Source organism: Mytilus edulis, chromosome 9, assembly GCF_963676685.1.
Source record: "Mytilus edulis chromosome 9, xbMytEdul2.2, whole genome shotgun sequence".
In the NCBI taxonomy this organism is placed as follows: Eukaryota; Metazoa; Mollusca; class Bivalvia; order Mytilida; family Mytilidae; genus Mytilus; species Mytilus edulis.
In genome coordinates this window covers 55,861,450-55,877,331 of record NC_092352.1, presented here as the reverse complement: position 1 = coordinate 55,877,331, position 15,882 = coordinate 55,861,450, and the positions used below count along the sequence as shown (strand labels likewise).

The 15,882-nt window shown below is 35.5% G+C and overlaps 1 protein-coding gene across 1 annotated transcript in view; it reads right to left on the bottom strand.

Moving 5' to 3' along the window:
* LOC139488604 (QRFP-like peptide receptor) overlaps positions 1–4,329 on the bottom strand; it is a 47,932-nt gene extending 43,603 nt beyond the window's left edge. The window contains exon 1 of the mRNA XM_071274330.1: positions 3,849–4,329. Within this exon, the coding sequence (XP_071130431.1) occupies positions 3,849–4,200 (352 nt within the window). The 5' untranslated portion in view covers positions 4,201–4,329. The remainder of the gene's footprint in view (positions 1–3,848) is intronic.
* Between the last annotated feature and the right edge of the window lie 11,553 nt (positions 4,330–15,882).

The window sequence follows — 15,882 nt, the reverse complement described above, 5'->3', positions numbered from 1 at the left end:
CTACTGGTGTTACTTTGGTAAAATCACGGACAAGACACATTCATCTCATTAATTTTTAAACATAAAAATTGATATTATAAAGTGGTGTATATAATTTTAAAGCTTTTAAACTCTTCTTTCAGATTATTGCAATTTTGTATATGTAACAGACCATTTTCATTAATTAAAACTCAATAAAATCTTTATTTTGCAATATGATGTCCTTGTCTCGCGTTACACTTTTAGTTTTGTGAAATTCTGAATACCGCAAAAAACATATAAATTTTATTACCAAACGATATAAAAGTTTGTCTAGAACAAGCAATTCATAATTGGGCGATGACGTAATGTCGATTTTTTTCTCTCGAAAAGACGGAAATATAAAAAAAAAAAAGGGATCAAGATGATACAAAGTATGTGTCCCATGCACGAAAGGTTGCCGTAATTTTTGTTAAATTGTCCCAAAAGGGGCATTCCAGAGCAATCCCCATGCCGAAAGTAAGTAATTCTTATACTAGTATTTTGTACAAAGATCACACTTTCGCCTCATGCAATAATCAGGATTTTTTAAAATAAATTCTTATTATTCGAGTTGAATAGCAATGTCCGACATTTTGTCCCCTTTCAACCAAATTAAACGTAGGGTTACGTTTTCTGTTTTTTCATGATGTTTATTTAATACAGTGCCATTCGCTACATAAAAAAAATATAATGGATAAAAGTACAAAAAATTATCTCTATTTTGATATTAAATTCCCATAAATTAAATCTAATATACGAGATATCAAATAAAACTTAAATGTCCGATACGATGTCCCCACATACGATTTGACGTTATTTAATGAAATATACTTCTAATTGTCATTATTGCGGTTTTCACAGACAATTTGGAATACGGCTATTTTATTTTGTTGCTTAATAAGAAAACTTTAAAATTAATGTTTTATGTTGAAGCTCTGCCGATTCATAGAGAAGGGGTTGGGAGAGATTTTCTCGCGGAACTGAAATGTTTTCCGGACTATAATAGTCGGATCAGCTATAATACAAATTAATAGGAAAAAAACAGCAATAATAATTGTTCCCGCTAATTCCCTTGCATATATTTGTGCAGAACTGACATGCTAGATATGCCGTAGTCCTTTCGCCTTGACATTCTGGAGTGCAAAGATGAGTACATTTGCAGTGCATAGTTTATCCATAAAAAAAAGTAATCGATTGCCTTTATAATTAAAATGCATATAAAACAAATGGTTTCAATTCAAGTTACTTTTTTATTTTTAATTTGTTAATAAAACTAAAGCTTAACATCTTTTATCTAAGAAAAAACAATTAATCCGTTCTTAGGGGGAAAAAAACAATCTGAAAGCCATCTGAACAACATGCATTCCAACGTTTTTATTTTGGTTTACGTCTTTGAGTGTGTAACGTTAGGTGACACCAGTATTGTGCGACGTTTCTTAAATAAAGAACATAGTGTAAGCGGGATACGGGAATCTGACAAAACAGCAAGCGGGATCCGGGAACAGAACCCCCCAATGAGACCCTCTTTAAACATCTTTAGTTGTCTTACATAGCAGAATTATGAATTTGAAAATTATAAGTACATAGACATAATTGAAAGATTTGCTGCAGACCATCAAAGGAAGACCTGAGTGTTGTGACGTCAATAAATTTCTAAATTATAGGACTTCTTAATTTTTCTCATCTGTTTGTTAGAATATTGAGGAATGAAAGAGGCCATGCAGCTCATTAAATCTTATTTCAAGCGCTATATCTTTTTTGATAAACTTTATTAATAAGTACATGTAATCGTAATTTTGTTTGATAAGACTTGACACATTGTCACCCGCTAAATAGTTTACACTAGTATGGTGTTAAAACTATTATATAATTTTTCATTTGAGTTGTTTTTCGAACAAAAGTCTATTGTTTGGCTGATTTTTCAACCGAAGTTAGATCTTCTTTCTTTAGTTTCTATATTCTGTCATATGAACGAACCCTAAAAAGCTGTCACGTTTAAATTTTAGAGATATTCGTTTACCCTAAACTGGATGCGTCCTTTTGGGCCATTAACCGTTTGCCCCCTCGATCTACAAATGAAAAACACGAGAACATATGACCATAACTTTTCCCCGGAGCTACAAAAGATGATACTAAGAGGAAAACGATATCTAAAGACAAACAACAGTCTATACAACAAAAAACAATAAAGCTGCAACAAAATCACACACAATTGGTGTTTTCGTGATACAGGAAATTCGGAAATAAAGTTAGTATTGCTATTATTTCCATCTGAAGTTTTAAGAATGTATCAATGAAATACTCGAAAAATCCTGTAAACTAGCAAACGCTTAGGTCAATAATACAATGTAAATCGAAAGATTTAGAGTAAATCTAAATTTGAATTTGAAGACAGCAAAAGATTCAACAAGCTCAGAACTTTTTTTCAGAGGGAAGATAGGAAGGTGAGGAGAAATACGCAGCACGTTAAGCAATGGATAAATCGGGTTAACTTGACAATACAATTTAAATATCATACAAGTGGACCATGCTTTAAAATTACTGGAGCCTTGCAACATTACTTTTTTTTTTGACACATTTAGTAATGATTAATTTTCATTAAAATATAATCAAAAAGTGCGAACGCTTTTGATTTCCGACTTTTATAAGTAAATGATGAATAGTATATGAGAGCAGTTATGGTTATATGTAATTACCTATAATTAATATAAGTAAGGGGAACTTTTGCATTTTCAACTCATTTCATCAGCAGCAAGTACATACAAAATCAAGAACGTCATCAGTGGTCTTGTAATGGGACGACCATTTGATATTCAGGGCGAGGGTAGGGGTTAAAGTGAAAATAAATATTGGCCTTGTAAGAACTTGAAATTGAAAATATTTTGCAACACTAAAAGCAGCCATTTGCAGGGAAATGTTGTGTGTGATATAGAAAATAAATGAGCAAGCCTCGCAAAAGGGAAAACAGAATATATCTGTCAGAAACATCCTCCTGCAAAATTCCTTCTTCGCGATGAAATATTGGTAAGAAGATGCAAATCCTCTGAGAATATATGGTAATCTGTACTTTAAGACTTGATTAAGAAAGAACCACTGTACATATAAACCGTTCTTACGATCGCGCAATTTTGATTGTCCAAAACATTCCCAAAGTGTTATTTTACGTTCGTTTAAAATGCGACATCTATGGCTGAATGTTCTCTCCGTAACAAATTTGTAACAACGCATGGAAACAAATGCAAAATTTGATTCGACTCCATAATGTAATGGTTGTAACATATAAACGTATCACTTTGGAATTGAGTCCTTTCTGTATTTCTATTGGAAAGTAAACGCTGAACATACCCACATTTTTTTTATAATTAGCCCTTCAATCAAAATGTGCTTCGAAAAAACGTTTTTTACATTCCAATAAAACTACAAAAAGGAGACGTCAATTCGTTAAGTTAAAAGTCTTTAACATAGGCATGGATATATAGATACACAAATAGATTGATTGATTGATTGATTGATTGATTAATTGATTGATTGGCGATTTATCACTACGTGAGAAAGTTTTTCAGCTCGATAAAAAGGGAGAGCCTGAAAATGCATAAAATATTTGCCACTAGACGCAATCAACAATCAATCAATAAGGAGAGCATCAAAACAGTTGAAGATATAGAGTTTTAATATTCTACTCCTAAATTGCAACGAAGAGCCTTTATATGAAGGGGACTGCAATGTAATAATAAAGTTGAAAATAGTTGCACTTAAAATCTGCAAGGGAGAGCCTTTGTGTGAAGGGGATTGCAACGTTATTATAAAGTTTAAAATTATTACACTATAAACTATATTTCTTCACATACCTTGAGCAAAGGTGTTGAATTTACAGAAGAATGCTCCAAGAACAAACCCCTCTGTGAGATTGTTTACCAAGTACACCCAAGAACACCAAATTGTAACGAGTAAATCCGAAACAGCAAGATTGACAATGTAGTAATTTGTTGTCGTTCTAAGTCGTTTGTTCCACGCAACAACAACAATTATTAGTATGTTACCCGTAACAGCAGTTAAAATTATTAATACAAACAAAGCAACTTTCCATATAATTTCAGGTAAAGGAACAACTTTTAAAATTCCCGGATAATCAATGTCTTCGTAATCTAATAATACATTGGTTAAATTCGTGTCATTTCTAATCATCTCACTTAAATTCATTTTTGACTGTTTCCAAAAGTGTCAATGAAAATATAAAACTTTTTGTTCCTTTAAATATCTTCCTTTATGTCCTACTGCGCTGTCATTACCATTGACTATCATTCTAGTTTTCTACATTCTGTGAATGACAACCTAATCAGGCCAATCAAAAACAGGTATCCGATATTACCCAATACTCGTGTCGATAAAATGGCGCCGTATTGATCAATGCGTGGTTATTAATGAATGCCGTTTGATGCAGAATAAAGAAAGAAAAAAATTGTCAAAGATAATAACTTAATTGTCATTACATAATAGGAAAAGATAAACTTCTTGAATAAAGACACCTGCGTTTTGCTAATGAAATCTTTGAAAGATTTTTACTGCTTTTATCCTTCGGAATGCATTTGGGCTTTAATTTGTTTCATATCGATGATCGATGTAAATCTTGAATAAATATCACAAAAATAAATACCGGAAATAGAATAATAATAGACAAAATCTTTTAGTACAAAATATAAAATTGGAATAAATCAGATGTTATTTATAAATATTTTCAGAAAAGTAGAAGTTTAACCTTAATATTCATGACTTGCAATATTTTGTGTTGTCATGCATTTTTCTTAATTACATCAGGGAGTACTTAGTGTGCAAGAAAAGGGTTTTAATTTGCTTTTCAATTATTTAAGTTGTATTGATTGCAAATTTATTTAACACTTTACAGGAATAAAAGATTCTGAACTCATTAAAAAAATATTTTCCTTTACTGTTTTCTTCTTTTCAAGTTTTTGCATATGGAATAAGAGAGTTATTTACATAATAAATAAATTTATTAATTTACAGTAATTAGTGTTAATATGAATTATCACGTAAATCATTGTCCATTTCCAATTTTCCAGTGTTCTGCGTAAAAATTGAGAGTACTAATATATAAATACAAATGCTTAGTGACCATGAATTTCACACCAATCCTAATTAAAAAAAAATCGGATACTTAATTTAGCTGTAAATATTTGTATCCATTTAATCCAGTGTAAATTTTAATTATTCTGTATTAGTTTATCTCAACATTTCAGAAATTTCAATATCGGTTATCTAACATACGTTGAAATCAATGTAAGATAGCTTACACTATTAGATATTCCATATAATGCTAGTTCCAAGGTTTAGACAACACTCGAAGACTTATCATTCGCAAACAAATATCAGCGTGAAATAGATACCAGTTTTAATATAATGCTGGTAAATTAAACAATGATGCCGACTTTATGTATGTTAATATTAACAAAATGATGCTGCTAATGATGAAAATAGATTGGTGTTTAGCGTCCAATGGCAAATATTACAAGCATATCGATATAGCAGGGCGATAACATGTTGATTTTATATGAAAACGAGCTTTATTGGGTACAATGAATGTTTTGTGGACTTGTTTGTCTTTTTCTTTTCGTCATAATGTTGCATCGTTCGTTCTTTAACTTATTTTTATTATCTCTTAGTTGTTATTTTCTTATTCGAAACCGTAATAGAAAAGCACTAGTAAATTCAATGAAAAAAATGTTTTAAAAGGACCTTCCCATTACGAAATAAATTGGTCAACAATTTCAGAGACATGTATACTAATGTATTTATATGTCTCTGACAATTTTGAACAACTTTAACGTTATGCTCAGACTATTATGTTGTGCAAGATTCATTTAATTATTGGGATTTTATTAAAAATGTGGGAGCCTTTCTCTAGCATATATATGTAATACAGCTAAAATAAAGTAACTTTAAGAAGTAAAAACAATGGCAAAAGGCAATTGTCGAGTATTTAAATGAACAACTCATAGTAAGTATAAAATCTGTTCGGTGTGAGTAAATGGTTTACTTAAATTGTGACTTGGATGGAGAGTTGTCTCATTGGTACTCATACCACATCTTCTTATATCTTATATCTTCTTATATCTATAGAATCAATATCTTCTCAATTGATCCCTAATTAAAATAAAAAATTTGCTATGGATTTTATGCTGTAACTATTGAACCCAGATTCTCGTTAATGTCATTCTGGTTTATTCCAGATCCTATTCTTGATTTGAAGGACACAAGTAAGAAAATACAAAGTGGTTAACCAAAAAGTTTTGATAGGACCAAGTTTTTTTTCATAGAAAATTTTACAAATTTAGATGAACATTCTTCTTACAATACTTCATAACGAGTTAATTCGTAATATCAACATTGACACAATACGCATATCTTCTCAATTGGTCCCTAATTAAAATTAAAAATTTGCTATGGATTTTATGCTGTAACTATTGAACCCAAATTCTCCTTAATGTCATTCTGGTTTATTCCAGATCCTAATCTTGATTTGAATAAAATTGAGAATGGAAATGGGGAATGTGCCAAAGAGACAACAACCCGACCATAGAAAAAAACACAACAGCAGAAGGTCACCAACAGGTCTTCAATGTAGCGAGAAATTCCCGCACCCGGAGGCGTCCTTCAGCTGGCCCCTAAACAAATATATACTAGTTCAGTGAAAATGAACGCCATACTAATTTCCAAATAGTACACAAGAAACTAAAATTAAAATAATACAAGACTAACAAAGGCCAGAGGCTCCTGACTTGGGACAGGCGCAAAAATGAGGCGGGGTTAAACGAGACACAAGTAAGAAAATACAAAGTGGCCAACCAAAAAGTTTTGATAGGACCAAGTTTTTTTTCATAGAAAATTTATAATGTTCCATATCAGTTTGGACGGGAGTGTGTATTTATAATTTTAAACAGAAAAACAAATTAACAATTATATTATTAGGACTGAAATAGCCCAGAAATCAATACTATATATTCCATTCATCTTACTTAAACTAAAAACAGAATAACTAACAGTCACTAGATAATATGGCTTTGTAAACTCAGCAAAACGTGTTGCTGATTATCTTGTTTTATTTCTTGAACTTTTGTCCTGATTTATACACAAATTATTGTCATGGATTCCGTTGCTGTATCGGTAAAATAGAATGGTTTTCCTCCTGCTAAATTTAACTAAGCATGTTTTGTTTCTTGAACTTTTGTCCTCATTTATACACACTTCATTGCCATGGATCCCATTGCTGTTTCGGGAAAATGGAATGATTTTCTATCTGTTTAATTTAGATTAACAAATAAATGCAGAGCGGTTCGTGTTTCTGCATTTGGAAACTCAATTCAAACACTGTTATCGAATGAGTGATAAAAAACTAGTTTTGTGTCGAATTAATTAAAAACAAACTATTATAACACACCAATCTTATAGCTTTATATATCTCGATATTAATGTGTGCGTGTTTCTTTGAAAATTATTTTAATGCTGATCAACATTTACTATCTTCTTGTTAGTCAAAATTGGAAAGAACTGGATGATACAATATATCCAAAGACAAAAAAAAACGAAGACTCAGCAGTCATTTCTTATCGCGTTTTTAATGCTGGTTATGTGATGTGTGTGAAGTTAGCAGCCGGTTCGTTATTCGATATTCGATATTCAATATCCAACCGGCTGCTAGCAGTCGGTTGGATATTCAAAATTAAGTTGAAAATAAAAAAAGAATAATACTTTATAACATTAAAAGCATGATTTTTATAGTTAAAAGAACTGATAAGATACGTAGGAGATAGTTTCATGACCTCTTCAAGCTGTCGCAAATTCTCGTTGTTCTCGAATATAAACCCTTTTCTAATTTGCATATTTGTCTAAATGTAATATAGATTAATGTCAATAAAAAAAAATCAAAGAGGTACAGTACTTTAATACAGGATTTTTCTTAAAAACAAAAACAAAAACCGATTACTCTAGAAAACAATTAGGATTATAAATAGAAATATTTATGGAAAGCCCATAAAAGAAATATATAGTGAAAAGCTACTTGAGACCGCTTAAATGAGGGTGAGACCCCCTAGTCTTTCAATGTTCACAAAATTTAAGTAAATCATAGACTCTGTATATATAAAGGTTGTATCAGAAGGATTGCCCAGAATAATGTCATATTCGATATCTATGGAGGGCTTGTATTGTCACTTTTCAGCTAAAAATTATCAAAATTTTAGGACAAAGGGCACAGGGCTATGGTGAGAGCCCCCTAATTGCTCAATCTTTCTAATATTATGCAGACATTTAGTCAATAGGTAGATACACACGTGACTAAAAGGAATTTGGATAGACTTCCTGTCTTTAATGTTTACGGAGCGCCCAAAGTGCCAGTTGGATATTCAAAATAGATAGTGAAAAGCTACCTGAGACCGCTTAAATGAGGGTGAGACCCCCCTTGTCTTTCAATGTCCACAAAATTTAAGTAAATCATAGACTCTGTATATATAAAGGTTGTATCAGAAGGATTGTCCAGAATAATGTCATATTCGATATCTATGGAGGGCTTGTATTGTCACTTTTCAGCTAAAAATTATCAACATTTTAGGACAAAGGACACAGGGCAATGGTGAGAGCCCCCTAATTTCTCACTCTTTCTAATATTTTGCAGACATTTAGTCAAAAGGTAGATACACACGTGACTAAAAGGAATTTGGATAGACTACCTGTCTTTAATGTTTACGGAGCGCCCAAAGTGCCAGTTGGATATTCAAAATAGATAGTGAAAAGCTACCTGAGACCGCTTAATTGAGGGTGAGACCCCCCTGGACTTTCAATGTCCACAAAATTTAAGTAAATCATAGACTCTGTAAATATAAAGGTTGTATCAGAAGGATTGCCCAGAATAATGTCATATTCGATATCTATGGAGGGCTTGTATTGTCACTTTTCAGCTAAAAATTATTATAATTTTAGGACAAAGGGCACAGGGCAATGGTGAGAGCCCCCTAACTGCTCAATCTTTCTAATATTATGCAGACATTTAGTCAATTTGTAGATACACACGTGACTAAAAGGAATTTTGGTAGACTTCATGTCTTTAATGTTTACGGGGCGCCCAAATTGGCAGTTGGATATTCAAAATAGATAGTGAAAAGCGACCTGAGACCGGTTAAATGAGGGTGAGACCCCCCTGGTCTTTCAATGTCCATAAAATTTAAAAAAAATCATAGACTCTATATATATAAAGGTTGTATCAGAAGGATTGACCAGAATAATGTCATGTTCGATATCTATGGAGGGCTTGTATTGTCACTTTTCAGCTAAAAATTATCAAAATTTTAGGACAAAGGGCACAGGGCAATGGTGAGAGCCCCCTAATTGCTCAATCTTTCTTATATTATGCAGACATTTAGTCAATAGGTCGATACACACGTGACTAAAAGGAATTTGGGTAGACTTCCTGTCTTTAATGTTTACGGAGCGCCCAATTTGGCTGTTGGATATTCAAAATAGATAGTGAAAAGCGACCTGAGAACGGTTAAATGAGGGTGAGACCCCCCTGGTCTTTCAATGTCCACAAAATTTAATTAAATCATAGACTCTGTATATATAAAGGTTGTATCAGAAGGATTGTCCAGAATAATGTCATATTCGATATCTATGGAGGGCTTGTATTGTCACTTTTCAGCTAAAAATTATCAACATTTTAGGACAAAGGACACAGGGCAATGGTGGGAGCCCCCTAATTTCTCACTCTTTCTAATATTTTGCAGACATTTAGTCAATAGGTAGATACACACGTGACTAAAAGGAATTTGGATAGACTTCCTGTCTTTAATGTTTACGGAGCGCCCAAAGTGCCAGTTGGATATTCAAAATAGACAGTGAAAAGCTACCTGAGACCGCTTAATTGAGGGTGAGACCCCCCTGGTCTTTCAATATCCACAAAATTTAAGTAAATCATAGACTCTGTAAATATAAAGGTTGTATCAGAAGGATTGCCCAGAATAATGTCATAGTCGATATCTATGGAGGGCTTGTATTGTCACTTTTCAGCTAAAAATTATCAAAATTTTAGGACAAAGGGCACAGGGCAATGGTGAGAGCCCCCTAACTGCTCAATCTTTCTAATATTATGCAGACATTTAGTCAATTTGTAGATACACACGTGACTAAAAGGAATTTTGGTAGACTTCCTGTCTTTAATGTTTACGGAGCGCCCAAATTGGCAGTTGGATATTCAAAATAGATAGTGAAAAGCGACCTGAGACCGGTTAAATGAGGGTGAGACCTCCCTGGTCTTTCAATGTCCACAAAATTTAAATAAATCATAGACTCTATATATATAAAGGTTGTATCAGAAGGATTGACCAGAATAATGTCATGTTCGATATCTATGGAGGCCTTGTATTGTCACTTTTCAGCTAAAAATTATCATAATTTTAGGACAAAGGGCACAGGGCAATGGTGAGAGCCCCCTAATTTCTCACTCTTTCTAATATTTTGCAGACATTTAGTCAATAGGTAGATACACACGTGACTAAAAGGAATTTGGAAAGACTTCCTGTCTTTAATGTTTACGGAGCGCCCAAAGTGCCAGTTGGATATTCAAAATAGATAGTGAAAAGCTACCTGAGACCGTTAATTGAGGGTGAGACCCCCCTGGTCTTTTAATGTCCACAAAATTTAAGTAAATCATAGACTCTGTATATATAAAGGTTGTATCAGAAGGATTGCCCAGAATAATGTCATATTCGATATCTATGGAGGGCTTGTATTGTCACTTTTCAGCTAAAAATTATCAAAATTTTAGGACAAAGGGCACAGGGCAATGGTGGGAGCCCCCTAATTGCTTAATCTTTCTAATATTATGCAGACATTTAGTCAATAGGTAGATACACACGTGACTAAAAGGAATTTGGGTATACTTCCTGTCTTTAATGTTTACGGAGCGCCCAAAGTGCCAGTTGGATATTCAAAATAAATAGTGAAAAGCTACCTGAGACCGCTTAAATGAGGTTGAGACCCCCCTGGTCTTTCAATGTCCACAAAATTTAAGTAAATCATAGACTCTGTATATATAAAGGTTGAATCAGAAGGATTTTCCAGAATAATGTCATATTCGATATCTATGGAGGGCTTGTATTGTCACTTTTCAGCTAAAAATTATCAAAATTATAGGACAAAGGGCACAGGGCAATGGTGAGAGCCCCCTAATTGTTCAACCTTTCTAATATTATGCAGAAATTTAGTCAATAGGTAGATACACACGTGACTAAAAGGAATTTGGATAGACTTCCTGTCTCTATGTTAACGGAGCGCCCAAAGTGTCAGTTGGATATTCAAAATAGATAGTGAAAAGCTACCTGAGACCGCTTAAATGAGGGTGAGACCCCCTGGTCTTTCAATGTCCACAAAATTTTAAAAAATCATAGACTCTGTATATATAAAGGTTGTATCAGAAGGATTGCCCAGAATAATGTCATATTCGATATCTATGGAGGGCTTGTATTGTCACTTTTCAGCTAAAAATTATCAAAATTTTAGGACAAAGTGCACAGGGCAATGGTGAGAGCCCCCTAATTGCTCAATCTTTCTAATATTATGCAGACATTTAGTCAATAGGTAGATACACACGTGACTAAAAAGAATTTGGGTTAGACTTCCTGTCTTTAATGTTTACGGAGCGCTCAAAGTGCCAGTTGGATATTCAAAATAGATAGTGAAAAGCTACCTGAGACCGCTTAAATGAGGGTGAGACCCGCCTGGTTTTTCAATGTCCACAAAATTTTAGTAAATCATAGACTCTGTATATATAAAGGTTGTATCAGAAGGATTGCCCAGAATAATGTCATATTCGATATCTATGGAGGGCTTGTATTGTCACTTTTCAGCTAAAAATTATCAAAATTATAGGACAAAGGGCACAGGGCAATGGTGAGAGCCCCCTTATTGCTCAATCTTTCTAATATTATGCAGACATTTAGTCAATAGGTAGATGCACACATTACTAAAAGGAACTTGGGTAGACTTCCTGTTTACGGAGCGCCCAAAGTGCCAACTGGATATTCAAAATATTTAGTGAAAAGCTACCTGAGACCGCTTAAATGAGGATGAGACCCCCCTGGTCTTTCAATTTCCATTAAATTCAACCAAATCATAGATTTTATATATATAAAGATTGTATCAAAAGTGGAATGTTCTTGAATGGACTGTTTGCTGCAGATCAGATCAGACCAGAACCCTAGGCCTAGTAGAATCGATGACCTAGTTTAAAATACAAACCGTCACTATAGGTTGAAGGGAAAATATACAGACCTTTATCACACACCTTCACACAGCTCACACAACCACCCCTTTTGATGTAAAATCCAGGTCTAAATGCATTGTTGATCGCTATTTTACACAGACAACTTAAGGCTCCAACACCTCATGCTGACACGAATTGTGTTCGCCAACATAGGAAAGGCTGGCATTGCCCTTTCCGCTAACATGGATAGGAATCCACTTTCTTTTTGAATGTTTTTCTTCAATTGGTTAGTGCTTTTTCCACTAGAACCATTTTGTAGAAGCTTGTTGATCTTTTCAATCTGTCGCGGGGTAAACAACATCTTGTGTTCACCATGCAGGTTTGTGTGGGATAAACGAATGGTGACCGGGAAACCTTTTTTGTCTGCTCTCTGTAATATTTAGATTGACCTTTTATAAAGTTCAAACCGTATTTCAATAGACTATTTATTCATGCCTCGCGAAGATGGAAGCGGATGGTGAGATGTTCTCTGCGGAGATTGTGGAGGATCGCCGTCTGGATTGGTGAGGTATGTCTGCATGCGATTGATGGTTCTCAAGATCACGGGTAAGAACACCATATTTTTTGGGGGTTTGAATGATCTTTACCCCGGAATCGATTGCAGGGGGGGGGAAGCTTCAGATAGTGGACTGTTGGGAGCCGTGTATGTAGCTGCTATTGATGATGCCACTGTTCACCAGGATGCTGTTGATGCTTCTGATGCTAACAATGTCTTCACCCTCTTTGTAACATTTGTTGCCCGATCAAATTTGTAGAGCTGTCGCTTAAATCCCAATGTGGTGTTCGATTCCTTAAATTGTAGTTGGGGGAGGGGGTTGAACAGAGTAAAAATGCGACTGTCGTTTCTAGAGACAAGGATGGAAAACCCTTGTTTTAGGTCTGTGTTGTGGACGATTTGCTGCAACAGTGTGGTGTCCATTTATTTATTAAAACACGACGTTCAACTACTGACCGAACGATTCGAACTGGATGCCTAGGACTCCTACGGAGATTGGAAGTGCAAATGCTTCGGTGTTGGCGGGAACATAACGCTCGAATTCCGCTCGAATTTGGATGTCCGCTCGGACTGATGACTTACATCGATGACCAACAGCGGCTATATGTCAATGAAATCAGAGGGGTTGACATCACCGTTACTAAGGAGGGTGTCAATGTTGTAGAATTTCTTTCTGAAGTCTACATCCTCCTTGAACACTATGGCAACCTTGTTTTCTGAAAAAAAACCGGCATTAAAGTCGACGGCTGAGTAGCGTTCAGCTTTGAGGGTGACATGGATATTTTGCAATCGACAGCGATTGAACACGGAAGCATTATTGGTTTTGTCATTATCTCTGTCGGTTTGAAAGGCAACGATAATATATCTTGGCTTTTCGCGACCACTATTGGCAGCTAGGCGGCAGTTAAACTGTGAGGCTTGGAGAACGACTATGAAATCACACTGTCTCATGCGAAATCCACAGAGGATCGTGGATTTTTTCTGGATGGTTTTGTACAGTTGCATCTTGTTTTCGTCTGCAGAAGTGACGCTCCAGAGTTGGTAAGTTGGGCACCGGCTTAAGGTTCGAATTCGTGAACCTAGTATTAATATTTTTGAAGACTTTCATCGAAGGTCAACCCTTCTGTGATTGTAAGGATGTCAGACATTATGTATTTATTTATAGCATTGGAGGAAGTTGGGATGGTACCGATGCCACGACCAGAGATGAAATTGTTTAACTGGGTTTGGTTGTTGGGCCTTCTGCGTTTAACACTGAGCTGTTGATTGGGCTTGCTGCGTTGGTCAATGGGTTTTCGAGTGCGGGTCACTTTGTCAACGACATGGTTGACGACTACCACCTACCACTCCTATCATGGCTGCATTGGTGGCAGTGCTCATAGGCCTACTTTTCAATGTCTTGGCAGCAGATCTAGAGGAGGTGAACATGCGACCAGCGATACTGGTGATAGTGTCAAAAAAACTTCTACCACCGTATGCATACTTTCAAACAAAACCTTTCTTAATTGAGGATATTACGATGGAGTTGCTTATATTCCTTGATGCTGATGTGTTCACCTTTCTTTATGGCATCGATGATCGCCATAATCGCGTTGCGCACACCATTGTTTCCAGCACGGTATGCAGTGTTGCACAGATCCAAGCAAAAAAGGAGCTGGTCAAAGTCGGAGGGTAGAAACACGGTTTGAAGTCCGCTACAATGCTTATCTTGCTTTAGATGTGAGACACAATCTTCGTCCACTTAGATCTTTATCGCCTTAGGGTTCTCGAGAGGGTTAATTGCCTTGATACATGCACCGGAACTGTGCAGGATCTCTGCATAGTCGACAAGGTCTTAAAAACTTCGGACTCGAAAGATTCTGATTTCTTTTTCACCATGAGTTCCCAGAGGTTAAGGGTTCCTTTGTACCTCACACCATCCACGAAAATATCATCGTCGTCAGAAGTAACTGGTTAGCTTCCGATGAAGAGATCGAGATCCAAAGGTGTGGTCGGCGAAGGATCGTTACTGATCTGCAAATACTGCTGTGCTCGAAGTCCGAGGATGGTGTCTATAGTGGTGCAATGGATAGTGGGTAGTCAAACTTGGGCGGTGGAGGCTGGAGGGCTGTCACTGCTGCAGGAAGTTAAACGATCGTTTAGGTGATCGGTGAAGCTGCCTCTCGCTGAGCCTCAACCACAGGCTTAACACCTTGGAAAGGTCAGGGTTGAGTCCAATCTTCTCCAGGCGATGCTGCATGTTACTGGCTTGAATCTTCCGCTTGATCTCTTGCAACTCCTTGGCGAGCGCCTCACACTGTTTCGGGTCTTTAATCTTTATAAACGTTCATTTATTTAAAGCGTTGACGTGAACCTTCCTAAGTGAAGGTTTGAATACCTGTAAGCGTTTGTTTGAACGCCCCTAAGCGTTGGTTTGAACAGTTGTACCTTTCCTGAAACTATAGGCATATATCTATTGAAAGGTTAAAAAAACACACATGCATTTTTGCTCGTTTTTCCATAATTTGAATTGAAAAGGTCGAGCTATAAATATTTGTTGATATACACTACAATAATTTATGGACCTATGGGTGGTACGGATAGAAAATACGGACTGTCAAACAGATACATACCATATAAAACATGCTAAAAACAATCTAAATGTTCATATAACCCCACTAAGGAGGCTATATTATTCTTCAATTATCTAAAAATGTATTTCATTGTACAAAAACTTTCATATTTAAAAAATTCACCATGGCCATAATGCGATACTAAACTTCTATTAAACTGTGTATTGCTACAGAACCTTATCGTTTTTGATTCAACCTTATCGGTAAATCAAAGCACTCAAAGTCCGCGTACACTACGAAAGGGACTCTCATCGGGTGGGTGTTGTTGACAAAAGTCAGCTGGTATGTCCCTTCTTTGGGCAGCTCTGATCTTGGCTGCCTTGTGGTTGACGCAACACTCTTTGTTGGTTTCCAGAACTTCCTTGCTATAAACGTGGTTTAAGCACATGTAGCCTTGGATCAGCAGTAAGTTGAGTTCTCTCTCCCGCTGTTCACCAATGTTTGAA